The sequence below is a fragment of the Arvicola amphibius genome, chromosome 3, assembly GCF_903992535.2.
Source record: "Arvicola amphibius chromosome 3, mArvAmp1.2, whole genome shotgun sequence".
In the NCBI taxonomy this organism is placed as follows: domain Eukaryota; kingdom Metazoa; phylum Chordata; class Mammalia; order Rodentia; family Cricetidae; genus Arvicola; species Arvicola amphibius.
In genome coordinates, this window is record NC_052049.1 from 172,794,705 (window position 1) to 172,812,723 (window position 18,019).

Consider the following 18,019-nt stretch of genomic DNA (forward strand, 5'->3'; position numbering starts at 1 on the left):
TGTAGGTGGGGCCAGGTAAACTCCGAACAGGATGATAGGAAATTGGGGATCCAAGTGAAGGAGAGAAGAAGCAAAACTGGGTATTTGGAGAGGAGAGGTTTTAGCTTATTCAACCCATAAAATGGAAATGCAAACATGAGAGAAAATTTGGGGACTATTCAGTTGAGATGCATAGTCTTGAATATAGACAGTCTTGTTCAAATTGCGCTATAGGTAAGGGAGCAGGAAGATAGGTGAGTTCATCCCACGTGCTGAGAGAGAGAGGGAAAGAAGGAGAGACAAGGAGGAAAGCTGATGGAGGAAGGAAGAGAAGAAGCCCAACTGTGCAGAGAATTGACCACAGTAAAGTACAGAATCGGAACTGATAAAGTTAAGCCTGACAGTTGATAGCCTAAAAGACAAGCAGAATCGAGAGAATGAAGGCTTTGAACTCACAGAGATTCTCCTGCCTCTGCCTCCTGAGTGCTGGAATTAAAGGTGTGCACCATCACCGCCCTGCTGAGAATAAAGATCTTAACACAAGGGAAGAGACACTCTTGGTTACTGAGAAGCTGGCCAAAAGGAAAGGTGGAAGCAAGCAGAGATGGGGCTCCAGGGAAAGCAATTTGAGCAGCAGTCCGGCAGAGCCTCACTCTCCAAAGCAGTAGCCACCAGCACGTGCAGAAACCCACGTCCTCAGCTTCGCTAGCTGTGTTTCCAGGGGCTTTCCATAGCAGACAGCGCACCTAAAGGTGGTGCCGCACAATAGTGACATTTTAGTATGGTTGTGGGGGCAGAGCTGAAGAGCTTGGGAGGGGGCTGTTTGGGGGTTGGGGAAGGGGTGATATTAGCACCTCATTTGCCACACAGCCCTTCAGGAGAGAGGAGTTTGGGTGAGAATTGTGAAGAAGGAATTGAGGGGCTGGGAGTGTTCTTTTTTTTAAAAAAATGACTTATTTTTATTTCATGCACATTTGTGTTTTGTCTGCATGTACGCCTGTGTGAAGGTGTTGGATCTCCTGAAACTGGAGGTATAGGCAGGCAGCTATGTCCTGCCGTGTGAGTTCTGGGAATCAAATCTGGGTCCTCTGGAAAAACAGCTTAGCCGCTGAGCCATCGCTCTAGGTCTGAGTGTCCTTGTTCACTTATTCTCAGGGCCATCTCACTGCCTGTTGACATGCCCGGCCCCAGCCCCTGCCCCGGCCCCGGCACTAAGGCCAACCTCCTGTCTTCCCTTGGGGCCACACTGTGATGCCCTCATTCAGACATTGGCATTTTCTTTAGATGCTTCCCCAAAAGGAAACAGAGGCACTCTGGGTCCCAGCCAACCCTGACTGCAGACCCCAGAGTCAGTCTGGGCACGCAGGGTATTAAGAGTTTTCATGGGATGTAGTCTTCCAATCAGTGATGGGGAGAAAGGAACGGGCCTGGGAATGGGAACTGGATTTCTGACTAGCTGATGCTTTGATGACTGAGTGGCATGTGACCATTACCACCCCAAAATGCAAGCACAGGAAATCCTCACTGTTGATCTCTGAGAGAGACAACAGGAGTCAGCAAGGCCCGAGTCTCAAGGCGTCCATTAGCTGGGAACAAACACACACCAACCATTTAGACCTTTACTGGGGATGGAAGGCTGCGTCCCTTCTACTCAGTCCTCAGTGGTCAATGATTTCAATGTGGAACTGTAGGTGAGTGGTCGTGATCACACAGTGGCCCCGCAGGAGGGAGCAGGACTGGCAGTTGTGGTATTTCCAGTGGCCCTGGATGATGTAGATGGCACTGAGGACCTGGCAGTACCGCCAGTGGATGCGCCACATCCGAATCAGCGACTGGATCTTTACGATCGCTCTCTGCTTGTTTGAGAAGTCAATCAGCGCTTTCCTCCGCTTCTTATCCAGGATCTTCCAGAGCGTCAGCCGCCACCAGCACTGGATGATCCAGACTCTGAGGGCTGCATGTAGCAGGGTCCTACGCACCAGGGTGCCACGCCACCAGGCCTGGAGCTTAATGGCTGCTTTAACTTTTTTCTTCTTTAACTTTTCCTAGACAGAGATAAGAGAGATTATACCAACTTTCAGGGTATTCTTGGAAGGGCACTGGGCTGTCTCTAAACACTGGCTCCTCCTCGGAGAATTCTGGGATCTAGCAGAACTTTGATGAGGAGCAGGACCTTGTCGGGAACTTTCCCTCCCATTGTGGGCATATCACCCCATTCTCAGTGTCTCAGTTCCTCTCTTTTCTTTTTTTTCTTCTTCTTCGACACAGGGTTTCTTTTTGAGACAGACAGCCTTGGCTGTCCTGGAACTCGCTCTGTAGGCCAGGCTGGCCTCAAACTCACAGAGATCTGCCTGCCTCTGCCTTCTGAGTGCTGGGATTAAAGGCGTGTGCCACCACCGCCTGGCTGTTCCTCTCTTTTTCATCCCAGGTATTCTACACTGGCTTTGAACTCCTTATATAAGGAGGATGACCTTAAATTTCTGTTCTTCCTTCCTGCCTCCATCTCCCAAGGCCTGGGATCACAGGGGATGTACCTCCATCCTTGGCTAATAACATCCTTCTCTTGCCTACCTCACTGCAGCCTAAATCAAGAGAAAACCAGAGTCACCAGAAGGGTGTGCTGGGGATAGGAGGAGCTTTGGTGTAGTCACACCACACGGTTAGCGCTTGCTGATTCTAGAACATTGATTGGCTCTTCCAATGTTTTCTTTCTTTTTCTTTCTTTCTTTCTTTCTTTCTTTCTTTCTTTCTTTCTTTCTCTCTCTCTCTCCCTCTCTCTCTCTCTCTCTGTCTCTCTCTCTCTCTTTCTTTCTTTTTCTGACTCATCCCTCCCCCCCAGTTATCTGATTGCTCTCTGTGATAATCATGTATTTTCACTCCAGGGTGTGGCTTGTAGCGCTTCCTTCCTGTTCTGCAACCAACCTGTCTGTATTTATACGATTCTGCTTAATTCACAGCTCTGGTGCTCTGGACTTTTAGCCCCAGGCAATTTCTGATGGATTTCCCTCTTTCCAGTCAGCACGTCAGATCCAAGAGCCCAGACCGAGGAGGAAGAGACAGAGCGAATGAGCGAATACTGACTTGACTCTTGGTCATTTAGACTTGGATGTATATGAGATGGGATCCCACGTCCCTAGCACATGGATACAACTGATTTGGAGTTCTCTTGACTGTGTGTGTAATTCAACTCACTTGTTCTCTTACCTTTAGTTTCCTCTTCTTCTTTTGAATAATTTCATTTTCTTCTTCAATTACAGGTACAGTCAAACTGCTCTTGGACTGTCACCAAGATTAAACGGGAATACATGTGTATGAGTAAAAGCATTCTCTGGATGGCCCTGTTCAGAAGCGCCCACCGCTTCAGTATCCCCTCCTTTCCCTGGGCCTGTGAAGCCCAGCGTGATGCACACGCCTACCCTGACCGCCTGCTAGGTCTGGTCCTGGCTCTTACACAAAACGTAAGCGCCATCACCAGCCTGCCTCTAGATGGTTCATTAGCCCTCATTTCTCTGCTTCCCAGGGTCTGGTATTAGTGACCCGAGAGAGGAGAAACTGAATTCACAATGGCTTTGTGATACAAGACTAAGATATTTGCCTCAGCCTCTCCCCCCTTCTACTTCCTTATCACATGTTCTATTGTCTCTCCTCTCTTAAGTCCCTTCTCCCAGTGGCCCCTCTCTACCTTCCTTACCTCTATAGGCATTCTAAGGGGCAGGTGTGGGGTGGGGACCACAAATCTAAAGAGTCAAAGCTAGTATCTGCATATGCGAGAGAACATGCATTTGTCTTTCTGAGCCTGGGCTACTTCACTCAGAATTTTCTAGTTCCACCTATTTACCTGCAAGTCTTATAATTTCTTTTTTTTTTTTTTTCGTTTGGATAAAGTTCAGTTCCCTGTATCTACCACATCTTCACTATCTGTCCTCAGCTGGTTGGGATCCAGGCTGACTGTTTCCTAGCTAGTGTGAATAGGATCTTGGTCAACATGAATGTACAAGGATCTTGGTAGTCAAAACTAGAAGCTTCAATTCTTATCGCTAGCTTTTTGTAATCCTCAAAGGTTGTATGCACATTGAATGAATGAAAAAAAAAACCCTGTACACTAGCAGGGGAGAAAAGTAATCAATAGTCTTATCCGGCTGCAAACCCTGCAAGCTACAAGAACAACTGACTTTCTGTGCACACATACAGATATACACTAGTGCAACAGCGACTCCCACATTATGGGAATAACCAACCACTTTCAGGTTGGGTTTTAAGCCCATTCTACAAGATGGAACTCATATCTGGCATTGTTAACTGGGTCAAGAGTCCAGAGCAGGATAGGTCATAGGCCCTAGGGGAGGACTTAGTAATCTTCTTCTGCTAAATGGTCATACTAATAAACATCCCCCTAAACTCTTATTTTTATGCCCACAGATTAGTGCAACTCTCAACCCTTATCAAAGACGCTTCTTTTTACAGTAGCTGGAGATCAATACAGAGATGCAGAACCCATTGAGAAGGCCATTAAAGTTCTACCTTAAATAGGCACCAAGACTTGATAGGTCCAATCTGAATCTCTTGAAACTTAGAAATCCATATGTTACTCCTTAAAAACTATCCTAAAGATAAGAATTTTTATCAAAAATTTCACAGGGACAGTTTGACTTGGTGGCAGACATCTGTGAGCCCCAGCACTGCGGTATTTCTTATTAGAATCATGTGTGTGTTCCATTTTGTCTGGAGTCTTTCTCTTACTGAATGTTTTCACAGTTTACCCGTGTTGCAGTATGCATCAGTACCTGATAGTTTTCTATGGCCAAGTAATATCCCACCGCAAGGACATGCCGCGCTCTCTTCATGTGCACACCCTTTTCATGGGCGTTTATGCTATCTGATTTTCATTTGGGGCTATTAGGAATAGTGCCGCTATAAACACCCATTTACAAACTTTCTGTGAATACCCTTTCATTTCCCGATAGCTAGGACTTGAACTTCTGGCTCATGGTGAACTCTGAGGACTCATTTGAGGAACATATGGATCAACCACTTAAAATTTATGCTAGTGCGTATGAAGGCTCTTATTCTTTCTTATTTGTGTCGGCACTTGTTACTGCCTGATGTTTTGATAAATTATCCTCTGTAGGGGTGTCATTGTGAAGTTTTTAATTTTTCTTTTTAGAATTATGTTTTAGATTAGCTGGGGATGTAGTGGATCTGGGAGGAGTTAGAGGGAGGGCTGGGGAGGGAATTGATTGAAAACAGTATAAAATTCTCAAAGATTAATTTAAATTTAAATAATTTAAATAATTTCTCCTTTACTTCTCATACTTAATTCCCTTTCTTGTTTCATGACCCCCGCAGCCTTATAAATACACATGTAGATATTGATACAAGCACTTTTTTTTTTTTGTTTTTGTTTTTTCGAGACAGGGCTTCTCTGTGTAACAGTCCTAGCTGTCTTGGAACTAGCTCTTGTAGACCAGGCTGGCCTTGAACTCACAAAGATCCGCCTGCCTCTGCCTCCCAAATGCTGGGATTAAAGGTGTGTGCCACCTCCGCCCGGCTCGTGTATTTTTAAATCTAAATTCTGTATGTATTTAATTTTTTTAAAAAAATAAGTTCTTACTATGTATCCCTGGATGTCCTGAAACTCTCTTTGTAGACCAGGCAGGCCTTGAACCACTTGTCTCTGCCTCCCCAAGTGCTGGGATTAAAGCCTCATATTGCCTCCTCTGATGGTTTAACTCTTTTGGAACTGATAAACTTTTTGTGCTTATTGACCATTTGTGTGTCTTTGGAGAAATGTCTGTTTTTAGATCTTTCCTATTTTATTTATTAGAATCTTCTAAGAGGTGATTAAAATAGTTGAAAAACACGGTAACATAGGATCAATTAGATGGCTGAGGGTAGAGGCACTTGTACACAGAGCTGATGAGCTGCACTTCATCCCTGAATCCACAAGGTGGCAGGAGAGAACTGATTCCCCAACTCTGGAGGCTGTCTTCTGACCTCAAGCCAGAAGGCTGGCTGTGGGCACCTCACACACCCTGACAACATCCCCCACACACCTAAAATAATAATGTATGAATCAAATTTAAATTAAAGCTTAAAACATAAATGGCAAATAGCAGCACAGAAGAGTTAGGAACCTGATTCGTCCAATAGTCCCATGGACACTTTAAAGGAAATAATCACATTTAAAAAAATAGCAGTGTTGTCAAAGCACAGAAAACAGGCTTTAGAAATTAAGAACTACAAAGAACTAAAAAAAATTGCTGGCATATTTAGTGATTCTGTAAAGCAACTGAGCCAGGGACCCCCAGTAGCCCAAAGACTCTTCCAGCACATTTTCTTTGTCCCCTTTTTAAAATTAAAAATCTTCAAAATTTCAGACACATGCCCTGTATTACATCCTCTCCCCTTCTCTTTCCCTCCCACCCTTCCTGTATCCTCCTTGCCCTGCGCCCTCTCAAATTCATGGCTTCTTTTTCTTTGTTACACACATACATACATCACACATACACATTCATAAACACTGAGACCATTTAGTGTCGTTTGTATGTACAGTTTTCCTGGCTGAGCACTTATTATTGGATGGCCAATTGGGGAGCTTTTCCCTGAGTAAGACTAATTTTCCCTTGCTGTCATTAATTGCCCATAGCTTTTCATCTAGGGGTTGACCTTATGAGATTTCCTTAAAGTCACAGTAGTTTGGGGGCAGGGGAGAGCAGGTAGAGACAGCAAGAGAAGTTGAGGCAAAAGGGGAGGGGATAAATTCTGTTGTAAAGTTGGACTCCAGACTGTCTTTCTCAGTGTGGAAAAGGACTCCTCCACCTGTCAGGAGTCAGCCTGTGAGGTCCTCATGGGCATCGGACTCCTCCACCTGTCAGGAGTCAGCCTGTGAGGTCCTCATGGGCATCGGACTTCTCCATCCTGTGAGCTGAGATCAGGATGTCAGACTCAGTCTCTTAGTGAAACACAGGCCTTAGACAGCAACAGCGGATCTTATTCTTGTTCCTTCCATCCTGTTTGGCTTTCCACTCTTTTGATAAGAGTTTACTTTTCCTCTCCTCCTTTCTCATGAAGAAACTGTTTAAAACTACTCAAAATGGGTTTTTAAAATTTGTTTCCAGTTTTAGGTCTGGGTTTTCAATATGATTCGTGAGGACTTTTCCCACTGGAGTATGAGGAGGAACATGAAGACTAGAAATTTTCCAAAGGTCGGGATCATGATGTAACGGGTACACTGCCTGACCCAGCCTTACACAGCAGAGAGTCTCAAGCTCGCCAAAAACACTGCCCTTGACAGCACACACTTCCACACAAATGCACAGCATGTATGCAGTGGCACCTGGGAGAAAGTGGATGAGGTGGATAGTTATCAAGGAGCCTCTTCAGTGGGATTTGCTAGGTATACACTTGCCAAGTGCATGAGCAGCATCCTTGGGGGCTTGTTTGTCAGTGCCTAAAAGCCAGATCCTTCATGATCTGTTTTTCTATGGCTGTGCAGAGACATGGCCATGGCACCCCTTGTAAAAGGAAGCAACGAGTTGGGGCTGGCTTACAGTTTCAGAAGTTTAGTCCGTTCTCATGTCAGCGGTGCATGGAGGCACGAAGGCAGACATGGTGCTGGAGAAAACGGCAGTCCACATCTGGATCTGCAGGCAGCAGGAAGAGAGAGGCAGCCACTGGGCCTGGCTTGAGCTTCTGAAACCTCAAAGACCACCCCAGTGACATTCTTCCTCCAGCAAGGCCATGCCTACAACTCCTTTCAAACAGTGCCACTCCCTAAGCATTGAAATATATGAGCCTATGGGGGACGTTCTTATTCAAGCCACCACAGCCATCTTTCATAATTGGGTTCTCTCAAGCATTTGAGCATCACTGTGCTTAAAGCCACCGTATCCAGCAGCTTCTGCAGAGAGATGCGGGAACTGCACGAGCATGCTGCTCTCCAGCAGTCCTGGCCCAGGCCCTCCCGTCAGTCCATAGCTGCTGTGCAGGGCTGGACTTTGGTACATTATGAGTTGTTTTAGACTAGACACAAGTTCATGGTCAGATCTGAGATTTGTGGAACATTTTCTGTCATCCTGTGGGTAGACTAACACATGCACAAGCAGGAATGACCTGCATTTGGAGCCCTGTCACCGACATAGCCAAGCCAGGATGGTGGTACACCTGTAATCTCACTGCTGGGGCGATACAGCCAGGAGGATCCCATCATGTACATGGGAGTGAAGTCCTTTCTTCAGGACACTCCCTTCCTCTGGATCTGTCCCCTGAAGTCTGGTTTTGGGTCATATGGTACTTCTATTTTGATTTTTATAAAGGATCTTCCATATTGTTTCCCATATGGCTGTCCCCATTTTCCTCTACACCCTTGCCCACACTTCCCCCCCTTGTCTTTGGATGATAACCATCCTAACAGATGTCAGGTGATGGCTCACTGCGATTTTGATCTTGGTTCCCCAGATGGACAGTGATGTTAGCTACCTTTTCATGGACCTGCTGGCCAGCTGTGTTTTCTTTGGAAAAAAATGTCTTTTTAGGTTTTTCTTACTTTTAATTTTCTCTCCCACCTCCACCCCAATTTTTAAACTCAGAGTGTGTGTGCCTACAGCATACTCCTTCACAGCATGTTTTGTCTGTTCGGGGTCTTTTGTGTATGCATTTTAGGTGAGATCTTTTTTTAAATGCCGAGAACATTCCCATTATATTTTGAAATGCTGAATTAAAAAAAACTCTCAGTTTTAGAAATATTGTATTAAGGGTGAAATGTCATTTCAGGAACTTGAGAAAGAATTCTAATATCAGATAAAGCTCCAAAAAAATAGAAAGAGATGGAAAAAAGCACACAAAGCAGTTAAAATTATCTCCTCACTGCAAAAAAAAGTTGATGTTGCTATTTAATTATTTAATAAGGAGTGATTGAGCTTCTTGGTACCATTACAGATGAAAGTTTTTGAAGCATCTATGGAGGTTTTGCTAGGATCGTAACTGGGCTAATGTGCTCTTGTGTGTAGTCTGCAGCCAGATGGAAATATGAAGGGGAATACCATGGCTCCGTTTGAAATGTCTCCCACAGGATCATATTTTGAATGCTCGGTCCCCAGCTGGCAGAGCTCTTTTGAAAGGCTGCAACTTTGTTAGGGGCTGGGTCTTAGCTGGAGGAAGCAGCTTGGTGGGGTGAGTGAGGCTTTGAAGGTCGTAGTCTGGCTCCTGATTCCCTTGTGGTTTGCCTCCTGCTCTGCACGATGGTAGCAGCCTCTACCACATAGTCCCCCTGCCAGGAGCTGAGAAGCCCTGCCATGCCTTCCCTGCCACGATGTACTAAAACCCTAAAATGGTGAGACCTAAAAATAAACCCTGAAATAGGGTCTCTCTACGTAGGCCAGACTGGTCTTGAACTTGAAACTCTCCTGCTCCCACCCACATAGTTCTAGGATTATAGATATGCAATACCATGCCCAATGCTTTTTTCATCTTCTTTTCTTTGTTTAGCTTTCAATATGTGTACTGGGAAGCAACTATTCAGTTTGGGACATGGCTGGGGTAGCCCAGCATTTGAATTTGTCTATTTGATGGACACTACCAAAGTGTCCAAGAGTGGCCAGTGAGTTATACAGCTATACTAGGTCAACACTCTTGTCTTTGAACTTGGACTATATAGCTATACTAGGTCAATACTCTTGTCTTTGAACTTGGACTAAAACTCAAGGAGTGATACCTCTGCTGAACAAATGAGCTATAACCATTTAACTTATAGACTGTCAAGATTTCAATTTTATTTTATATTTTGAGACAGAAGGTCATGTAGCTGGGGCTGGCCTTGAACTCCGGATCCTCTTGCTTCCACCTTCCACATGCTAAGATTCCAGGCATGTGTCACCATATCTGGCTCAATATTTATGTATGTATGTATGTATTTATTTATTATTGTCTTGTCTTGTTTTTTTTTTTTTTTTTTTTTTTTTTTTTTTTTTTTTTTTTTTTTTTTTTTAGACAGAATCCCACTATATAGCTATGTATGTCCTGGAACTCACTATGTAGACCAGACTGGCCTCAAACAGAGATCCACATGCCTCTGCCTCCCAAGTGCTGGGATTAGAGGTGTGCACCACTATGCCCAGTTCTATATTTATTTTTGAATATTTTTTTTAGGGAGAAAAAAATATTTTAACAAACTTAACAGTATAAAATATTTATAACATAGATAAAAATACATGCAATAGACCATAATGCAGCTTTATAACTATATAACAATATGCATTTTACCTATACAAAAAAAGGGCCCCTTTCTGGGTACCCTTAGTGCATGGAACAGAAAGTTTTTCTCTATCAGGGTCCAGGCTATGCCACAGAACACCAAAGTTACTGGCATCACAAGAAGAAGCCAAAATACAGACAACTCATGCCTGGGGCTTTGGAGACAACTCAGTCAGTAAGCATCGGTGTCATAGCTCCCATAAATAAAAGCCAGCTGTGGTGGTGTGTGCCTGCAGTTCCAGTGATAATGAGATAGGAGGCAGAGATCATGTGTTTGGGAGATGGGCCAGCGGGTAGAGCTCTCACTATCCAAGCATGGGGACCAGAGCTTAGTCCTCCAGCACCAACCCACACATGTGGGTCTGGTGGGGCGTGTCTGTAACCCTAGTACCGGGACAGCAGCGCTAGGTAGGTCCCTGGAGCTCATCGGCCAGTCTGTTTGGCCAGTGCATGAGCCTCATGTTCATTGAGAGACCAGTCTCAAAAATAAAAGGTGAGAGTGATGAAGACTGCTGGCCTCTGGCTCACATCCACACGTGTGTGCAATGTCTGCAGACACACAAACAAAAGGTACTTAAGCGAAAACACCAATTCCTTCCTTTAAAGGAAGGATCAATGAGGTTACTTCTTGACGCATACTGTCCTGCAAGAACAAATGAGCATGAGCCTGGTTTATTTTATTTTTAATCATGTGTTTATGTGAGTGTTGCTCCAACAGAGGCCAGGAGAGTGTTAAATCTCTCGGAACTGGGGTAACAGAGGGCTCTGAGCCTCTGGACATAGGCACTGGGCACCTAACTCCAGTCTTCTGCAAGAGTAGTATACTCTCTTAAGCACTGAGCCATCGCTCCAGTGCCCCCTAATTTAACTAAACTAGTATATATCAATGAGGTCTGCCCTGAGGGTTGTTTTTCATGTGTTGCTGAGGACAGAGCTCTTGTGCTGGGAATGCATTCCCTCACTGAGCTGCATTTCTCAGCCCCCGATGGTGTTTTTAACTACAACTTAGTATGTACACTAAGAGTTTTAGAGGTTGTGTCATTAAGAACACAACTTCCAAAAGAAAAAAAATAAATTTTCTTGCTTAAAAAATTGACTTTGAAAGTTAGTATACAAAGTAATGGATTCTACTACTGTGTATTATTGTATTGTCTTTATCTTCCAAAGTTTGTGTGTGTGTCTGTGTTTATGTGAGTAGATTAGAGGACAATTAGCAGGAATCAGTTCTTCCCTTCCACCACATGAGTCTTGGGATTGAACTTGGGTTGACAGGCTTGGCAGCAAATGATTTTACCCAATGAACCATCTCTCTGGCCCCATACTGAGGTATGAAGAACTTTATTGGATCAATCATTAGAATATCATCTTGCTCCGAAAGAATATGAAAAATGGTACAATCTGGACTCAGTAAAGGTTTTAATCATCAAAGCCCATGAGAATATGAAGAACGATTAATCATTTCCCCCAAATCTCCATATAGGCAAGGTGTGTAAATTTGGCAAGACTTAGTATGGTTGGCAAGAGAGGCAACCTCTGGACCTTCAGTGTTCTGAAATTGGTTAAATACAACATGCAGTGTCTCTGTGTACAGTTTTATCTTTTCTCAGTACCCTTGGGACCTTCTGCCTTCCAAGGCTTACACTGAGTTCTCTTCCTCTTTCCTTCACTTTCTTTACATTAGGGAGAGTTTTTATCTTTGCTTTACCAGAGAGTGAGTATCTTGGTTACTTTTCTATTGCCATGACAAAACACCATGACCAAGACAATTCATAAAGCAAAGTATTTAACTGGGAATCACAGTTCTAGAGAGCCAAAGTCTGTGTTCATCATATGGGGAGCACGGCAGCAGGCAGGCAGGCACGGCATTGGTATCGGCCACAGAGAGCTCACATCCAGTCCGCTAGCATGAGGCAGAGAAAGAGCTAACTGGGAACTGCACCTCCTTATCCTCCTCAAACAGTTCTACTGGCTGGGGACCAAACATTCAAACACATGAGCCTATGGGGCCATTCTCATTCAGACCACACATTGGGTTGAGAGTCCACAGCCTCACCTTACTTCCAGCTTGCTCTCCCTGCTTCCTCTTGGTGGTGAAAGATGAGATATTCAGCTTCCTGCTCCTGCCACCATGCTTGCCACTTGATGCCATGCTTCCTCCGTGACACGACGGACCTTAATCCCTCTGGAACGGTAAACCCAAACACACTCTTTTTTCCGTAAGTGGCTTTGGATCATTGTGTCTTATCCCAACAGAAAAGTAACGAATACAGTGACCATGGCTGTGCTCTCCTTCTGTGATATTTTCATCAGTCAACAGGAAAACAAGAGTCGCCGCCAGCAGCAAGCCTGTAGCGGTCGCTTCTCTTCCTGCTGATGCTAGCAGCTACTAGTTTATTTATTACCTCTCTTGGGCATTTTATATAAATTTTATATAACTCTGCAATATGTCTGTCTTTCACTTCACATAATGTTTTCAAAGTTGGCTTATGTCGCAGAACTTCTGCTTTCCACATTTGTTCTCTCCCCCTTCTCTTTCTGTGTGAATGTGTGCACACGGACCAGTGTGTATGTGGGGGTCAGACGGCAACCTTTTCCCCTCATTCTTACATGCTTTTCTAAGAATTGTGGGCCACATATTTTGATCATATTCACCTCCTCCCTCCTCCTAAATCCACCCCCACTTTCAAATGACTCAATTATGTCCTTCCCCACCCCCCACCAAGTACCATCTGTACTGCCGTATGTGTGGCCTTCACTGGAGGGTAGTCAGCTCACCAGGCCACACCTTAAACACACGCTCACCCTCCCAGGAGCTAACAATTGCTGATCGCTCTCTCAGGGGTGAAACTTCATGCCCACATCTTTGTATGATGGGATTTTGTCCGACGGGGGCTTATGCAGGTTTTGTGCATGCTGTCTCAGCTGCTCTGAATTCATATGTGAAGTGCCCTGCTGTGTCCAGAAGCACTATTTCCGGGTAGGCATGCATCACCTCCGAGTCTTGTAATCCTTTTGTCCTCCTTGAGCAGTAATCCCCAAGCCTTGGGAGGAGGGGCTATGCAATAGAAGTTATAATCAGGGCTGAGCCTTCTTCAGGTGTTCTCTGTGCCTTGACCAGTTGTAGATCTCTGTGTTAATTGGTGTCTACTGCCAAAAGAGGCTTTTCCGATGAGGACTGATATACTAGTCTAGGGATATAACCACAAGCCATGTGGAGTCAGTTTAAAACTGTGTCTATTTACCAGAGTCATAGTGGTAGGTTTGCCTATAGGGGCTATGAATTGTCTAGCCCTAGGGTCAGGGCCCCAGTAATAATGTCAGGTATGCGATTCAACTTGTGAAGTGGGCCTTAGATTCAGTAAGGAAGTGGCTGTTCACTCATGACGGGCATCTCTGCACGGGCCAGTCATTGCTGTAGCTCACAGGGTCAGTGACTAGGTGAGAATGGTGGTTCCTTCTCTTCTCTGTTGTGTGCGCAGCATCTTCCAGCTCCGTGAAAGCTAGACAGTGTCGGGGATGCTTCCTTGTGAGTAGCAGCCTGATAGTTCCTTTTTCTGTGACTCAAGTGTGTGGTTGCTCTCCTCCCATCTTACCGGAAGTTCTGGAGGTAACCAAGAGTGTTCGCAAGATCCTGTAATATCTGGGGGCCCATGTGACTCACTTGCCAACAACTTCAAAAGATGTAACCCATTGCTAGCATTGGGCTTTTTTTTTTTTTTTTTTTTTTTTTTTTTATCCTGTTGTGTCTTGGTGAAGCATTTTTGCCCTGGAATGGGGTAATTCTATTTAAACTATATATGTATATGTATGTGTATGTGTATATGTATATGTGTATGTATAGATTTCAGGAAGCTTCTTCAGTAGTAGGCTTCCTTTAGTTATCCCTCCTGCATTCCTTCCTCTACCCTTTCCTCCAGTCTGCCTCTCAGAGGACAACCTATGGGAGTCAGTTCTCTTCTTCCAACATGTGGATTCTGGGAATTGAGCTCAGGTCTTCAGGCTTGGAGGCAAGTACCTTCATCTACTAAGCCATGTCACCAGCCTACCCCCCCCCCCCCCCCCCTTTTTGATAAGGCTTCTCCATGTAGCCCCGTTCGGACTCCCTGACTCAGGCTTGCAAACACTGGCATTACACCATCACATGTGGTTTCTGTTTAGCTTTTCGAGGAGCTGATAAATGCTTTCCTCCTGTCTAACAAGACTTGCCTCTTCGCTCATCTAGCGTAGGGATGAAGCAGGATAGGGCGAGGCTCGTTCTAAGATGGAGAGAGAGGCTCACGGGGATAAAGCTGTCAAGGATACTGAGGGGCAAGAGCATGAATGGCGTGGCTGAAAGTGCAATTGTTATGTCTGTCTCTCAGGAGTGCTAATTAGATTTTAGAAGATATTTGCCTAGCGTGTACCAATTAGCAAGGGCCAGATAATATGTTGGGCTTAATGTTCAGTCTATTGCAACAACCTTGCTTTACAGGCCCAAATATTCTGACCTTTCTCCTAGAAGAGAGGAGGCAAGAAAACAACAAAAAATTGGAGCTTGGGTGGTAAATGTATTGTTTCTGTGCTATGAGGGGGTGCTTATAATGATTATGCCAAGTGCTCGGTAGTAGGCAGAGAAACCGCATTTCTCATATATTGCGTTAGGAACGTGAAGCCTAGTCCCTTTATTCCAACTTCAAAAGACAGGGATGGTCCCAGGGTTGTGTAGTGGGATGCCTGGCTCTGCGTGGATACAGACATCTTGAGCCTCATTTCTTGGTTTGGAGGTACCAGGAGGCTCTGCGTGGATGGGTAAGGTCTTCTCTTAAGGAGAGGAAGAGATGTAGTCTGAATCCCTGCGGCGGGGGTGCCCTATGGCACGACAATCACTGAGACTCACCAAACCAGGTTAGGTATTTATTGAGGCACTGGAGCCAATTCTTTGTGCTATAGGCCTTTAGAGGGATAGGATTTCGATGTGGAACTCAGGCTGCTTGGAAACAACTCCATATTCTCCATATTGAACCTGATAAATGTCATCGTTCCGGAAGGTAATGCTGTTCTCGAGGGTCTGGACCACACAGAGCGTGTTGCACATTTGACTGAAATAACGACGGCACTGCCACATGCGAACCCAGGCCTGGAGCCTGACTGCCGCCTCTTCCTCAATGACGTATATCCTCAGCAGCGCCAGCCGCCGTTTAAGAAGCTGCTTGTGCAGGATGTTCCTCCACCAGCACTGAATCACCCAGGCATTGAGGGCAGCAACCAGCAGTGTTTGCCTCACCAGGAATCCGCGCCACAAGGCCTGGATCTTACTGGCTGCTTGGGTCCTTTTTCCATGGCGTTGTTTTGGACGTTGGCGCTAACCAAGCAAAGGATAGGATGCTCAGTGGATGGGGATACAGGAGAGATGGAGAGAGTTTTTGTCTCCACCTCTGTCTTGTCCATGGCTGTGGCCATATCTACAGCTGTGGCTCATCTTCTGAGCCACAGTGGCCTCCTTTATAAAGTGAGGTATGTTTATGCTGTGGTGTTCACAGGGGACCCAGGGGAAAGACTTTCTGACCCTGAAGACCTTATGAGGTCTTCCTAAAGAAGAGCCATAGGATTATAGCCTGAATCTCAGTTCTGAACCAGTACACAATCCCACTAGGTATCACAGTTCCCAGGTTCTTCTCCCACGTCATTTCTAACTCTCTCAATCATGCGGGCCCACGGCAACCCATCTACCTTCTCACTTCCCACTGCTCCATGAGCAGGATAGAGGGGATTTAAGGGACAGGAGAGAGAAAACCTGAGCTGACCAGATGGGAATGAGGATGGTGCCTCCTTTCTACAAACACTGAGGTCAGGGTTTTGGGGGTTCTGGTTCATTTATGGTCCTGGGTCACACTCACCTTCGGTTTCCTCTCTTCCTCAAATTGACTGATTTCAGATTCAGACTTCTGTAATCAAAGCGGGAGGCATACGTAAAAGCCAGCACCCATGCAAAATCCCTGCAGCCCAGCTCCCCAGTCTTTCCAGGGGCCCCTAGAGTAGCCCATGACTTCCTTCTGCCAAGTAGCATCCCCCAACCCTAGGTCAGTGAATCTGACAGTCTTACACAACATTGAGCGCCCATGGCAGAGAGAAGGGACTCAGGTGATCATCCCCCTTCGGTTGCTGCTCATCCGACTCCAGCAGGCTCAGGGTGGCTGATGGAGGAGATGCCCGTGATGTCATAAGGGCAACTGTGACCCAGGAACCAGGTTGCCTTCTCCAGTATCCCAGGTTTTGGATGAAGAAGAAATATCTTTCTGTTTCTAGCCAGGAATGAACTAGGGTCTTTAGGGTGTGAGTATGTCCTATCCCAAAGATGAGTTATGGTTTGGCTACACCAGGCACATTCTGTCATTGATCACTGAGGGCAGCAGCTCATGTTGTGACAAGAAGGTACATGAGCCTCTGACCTCCCTGACTGATATTCTTCTTCTACTCTCTGCCTTTCCTTTGGGGTGGGGGAAATCCTTCTTTCAATGGATGCAGAATGTGCGTAGAGTGTTTTATTCATCTGCTCATTGCTGTGGTGAGACACCTGGGTGCTGGGACTCAGTTTTCTGCAAGAACAATACGTGTGGGGGCTGGAGAGATGGCTCAGTGGTTAAGAGCATTGCCTGCTCTTCCAAAGGTCATGAGTTCAATTCCCGGCAACCACATGGTGGCTCACAACCATCTGTAATGAGGTCTGCTGCCCTCTTCTGGTCTGCAGACACACACAGACAGAATATTGTATACATAATAAATAAATAAATTTTGAAAAAAAAAAGAACAGTACGTGCTCTTACCTGTTGGGTCCTGTGTTGTTTGGTTTTATGTCAACTGGACACAGGTTAGAGGAGGGGCCTGAGATGCCTCCATCAGATCAGGCTGTAAGCAAGTCTGTAGGGCACTTTCTTTGTAATTGATGTGGGTGGTGCCATTCCTGAGATGGTGGTCCTGTGTTCTATATGAAAGCAGATTAAGCAAGCTATGAGGAACAAGCCAGTAAGTAGCACCCCTTCATAGCCTCTGCACCAGCTCCTGCCTCCAGGTTCCTGCCCTGTTTGAGTTCCTAACCTGACTTCCTTCAGTGATGAGCAGTGCCGTGTAACCGTAAGTCAAATAAACCTTTCCTTCCCAACTTGTTTTTGATCATGGTGTTTTATCACAGCAATAGTAACCCTAGCGAAGACAGAAATTGGTACCAGGGGTGGGGTCCTGATGTGACAGACCTGACTATGCTGTTTTTAGGAGGACTGTGGAAGGACTTTGGAACTCTGGGTAGAAGAGCCATTGAGTATTGCGAGCTCAGCGAGCTGTTCTGTGGAAGCTTGGAAGATAAGAATGTTGGGGGCAATGTGGGTGAAGGAGGCCTGGCTTGTGAAGTTTAAAGATTCTATTCGGGCCATTTGTTATTTTGAATTAAGATTCTGCAGCACAGAGAAGCTGCTACAGAGGCGGCCAAGGTTGTACCTTATGCTGGAAAGTGAGCCTAGTAGTGTAAGAGTCACCCAGGTGGGGCTGGTTTTGAAGGCATGAAGGGATCACAAGCTGAGACTTAGCACTGTGAGAGGCAAGGATAGGTCATTGGTGAAGGTGCAGCTTTGGTCACAGTCGAAGGATTGAAGGAGTCATGCAGAAAAGCTGGGGCTTGGCACCATGCAGAGGGACTATTGGTGAAAGCACAGCCCAGTTGCAACAAAAGACCCCAGCATTTTGGAAATGCCAGTACCATGGGACGACCACTAAGAACACTGGCAGTGGTGAAGCAGAGCCAGTCAGAGCCTAGATG

At 45.6% G+C, this 18,019-nt stretch overlaps 2 protein-coding genes across 2 annotated transcripts; both read right to left on the reverse strand.

Moving 5' to 3' along the window:
* Positions 1–1,637: 1,637 nt before the first annotated feature.
* Positions 1,638–12,379, reverse strand: Iqcf2 (IQ motif containing F2). The gene is made up of 3 exons (XM_042054748.1): positions 12,284–12,379; positions 3,184–3,258; positions 1,638–2,024 (listed from the first exon to the last, which is right to left on the reverse strand). The coding sequence occupies exons 1-3, from the start codon at positions 12,377–12,379 to the stop codon at positions 1,638–1,640; spliced, it is 558 nt and encodes a 185-aa protein (XP_041910682.1).
* Positions 12,380–15,163: 2,784 nt separating this feature from the next.
* Iqcf3 (IQ motif containing F3) lies at positions 15,164–16,431 on the reverse strand. The gene is made up of 2 exons (XM_042054749.1): positions 16,318–16,431; positions 15,164–15,571 (listed from the first exon to the last, which is right to left on the reverse strand). Exons 1-2 carry the CDS (start codon positions 16,429–16,431, stop codon positions 15,164–15,166), a joined length of 522 nt encoding a protein of 173 aa, XP_041910683.1.
* Positions 16,432–18,019: the final 1,588 nt, after the last annotated feature.

Coding starts and splice junctions, on each gene's coding strand:
- Iqcf2 (XM_042054748.1), bottom strand. CDS start 12,379: ATGGCATCAAGTGGCAAGCATGGTGGCAGGAGCAGGAAGCTGAATATC. Junction 3,259..12,283: donor GAGAGCAAGCTGGAAGTAAG/GTGAGGCTGTGG, acceptor TCTTGGTGACAG/TCCAAGAGCAGTTTGACTGT. Junction 2,025..3,183: donor AGAAGAAGAGGAAACTAAAG/GTAAGAGAACAA, acceptor ATCTCTGTCTAG/GAAAAGTTAAAGAAGAAAAA.
- Iqcf3 (XM_042054749.1), bottom strand. CDS start 16,431: ATGACATCACGGGCATCTCCTCCATCAGCCACCCTGAGCCTGCTGGAG. Junction 15,572..16,317: donor CTCTGCCATGGGCGCTCAAT/GTTGTGTAAGAC, acceptor TTGCTTGGTTAG/CGCCAACGTCCAAAACAACG.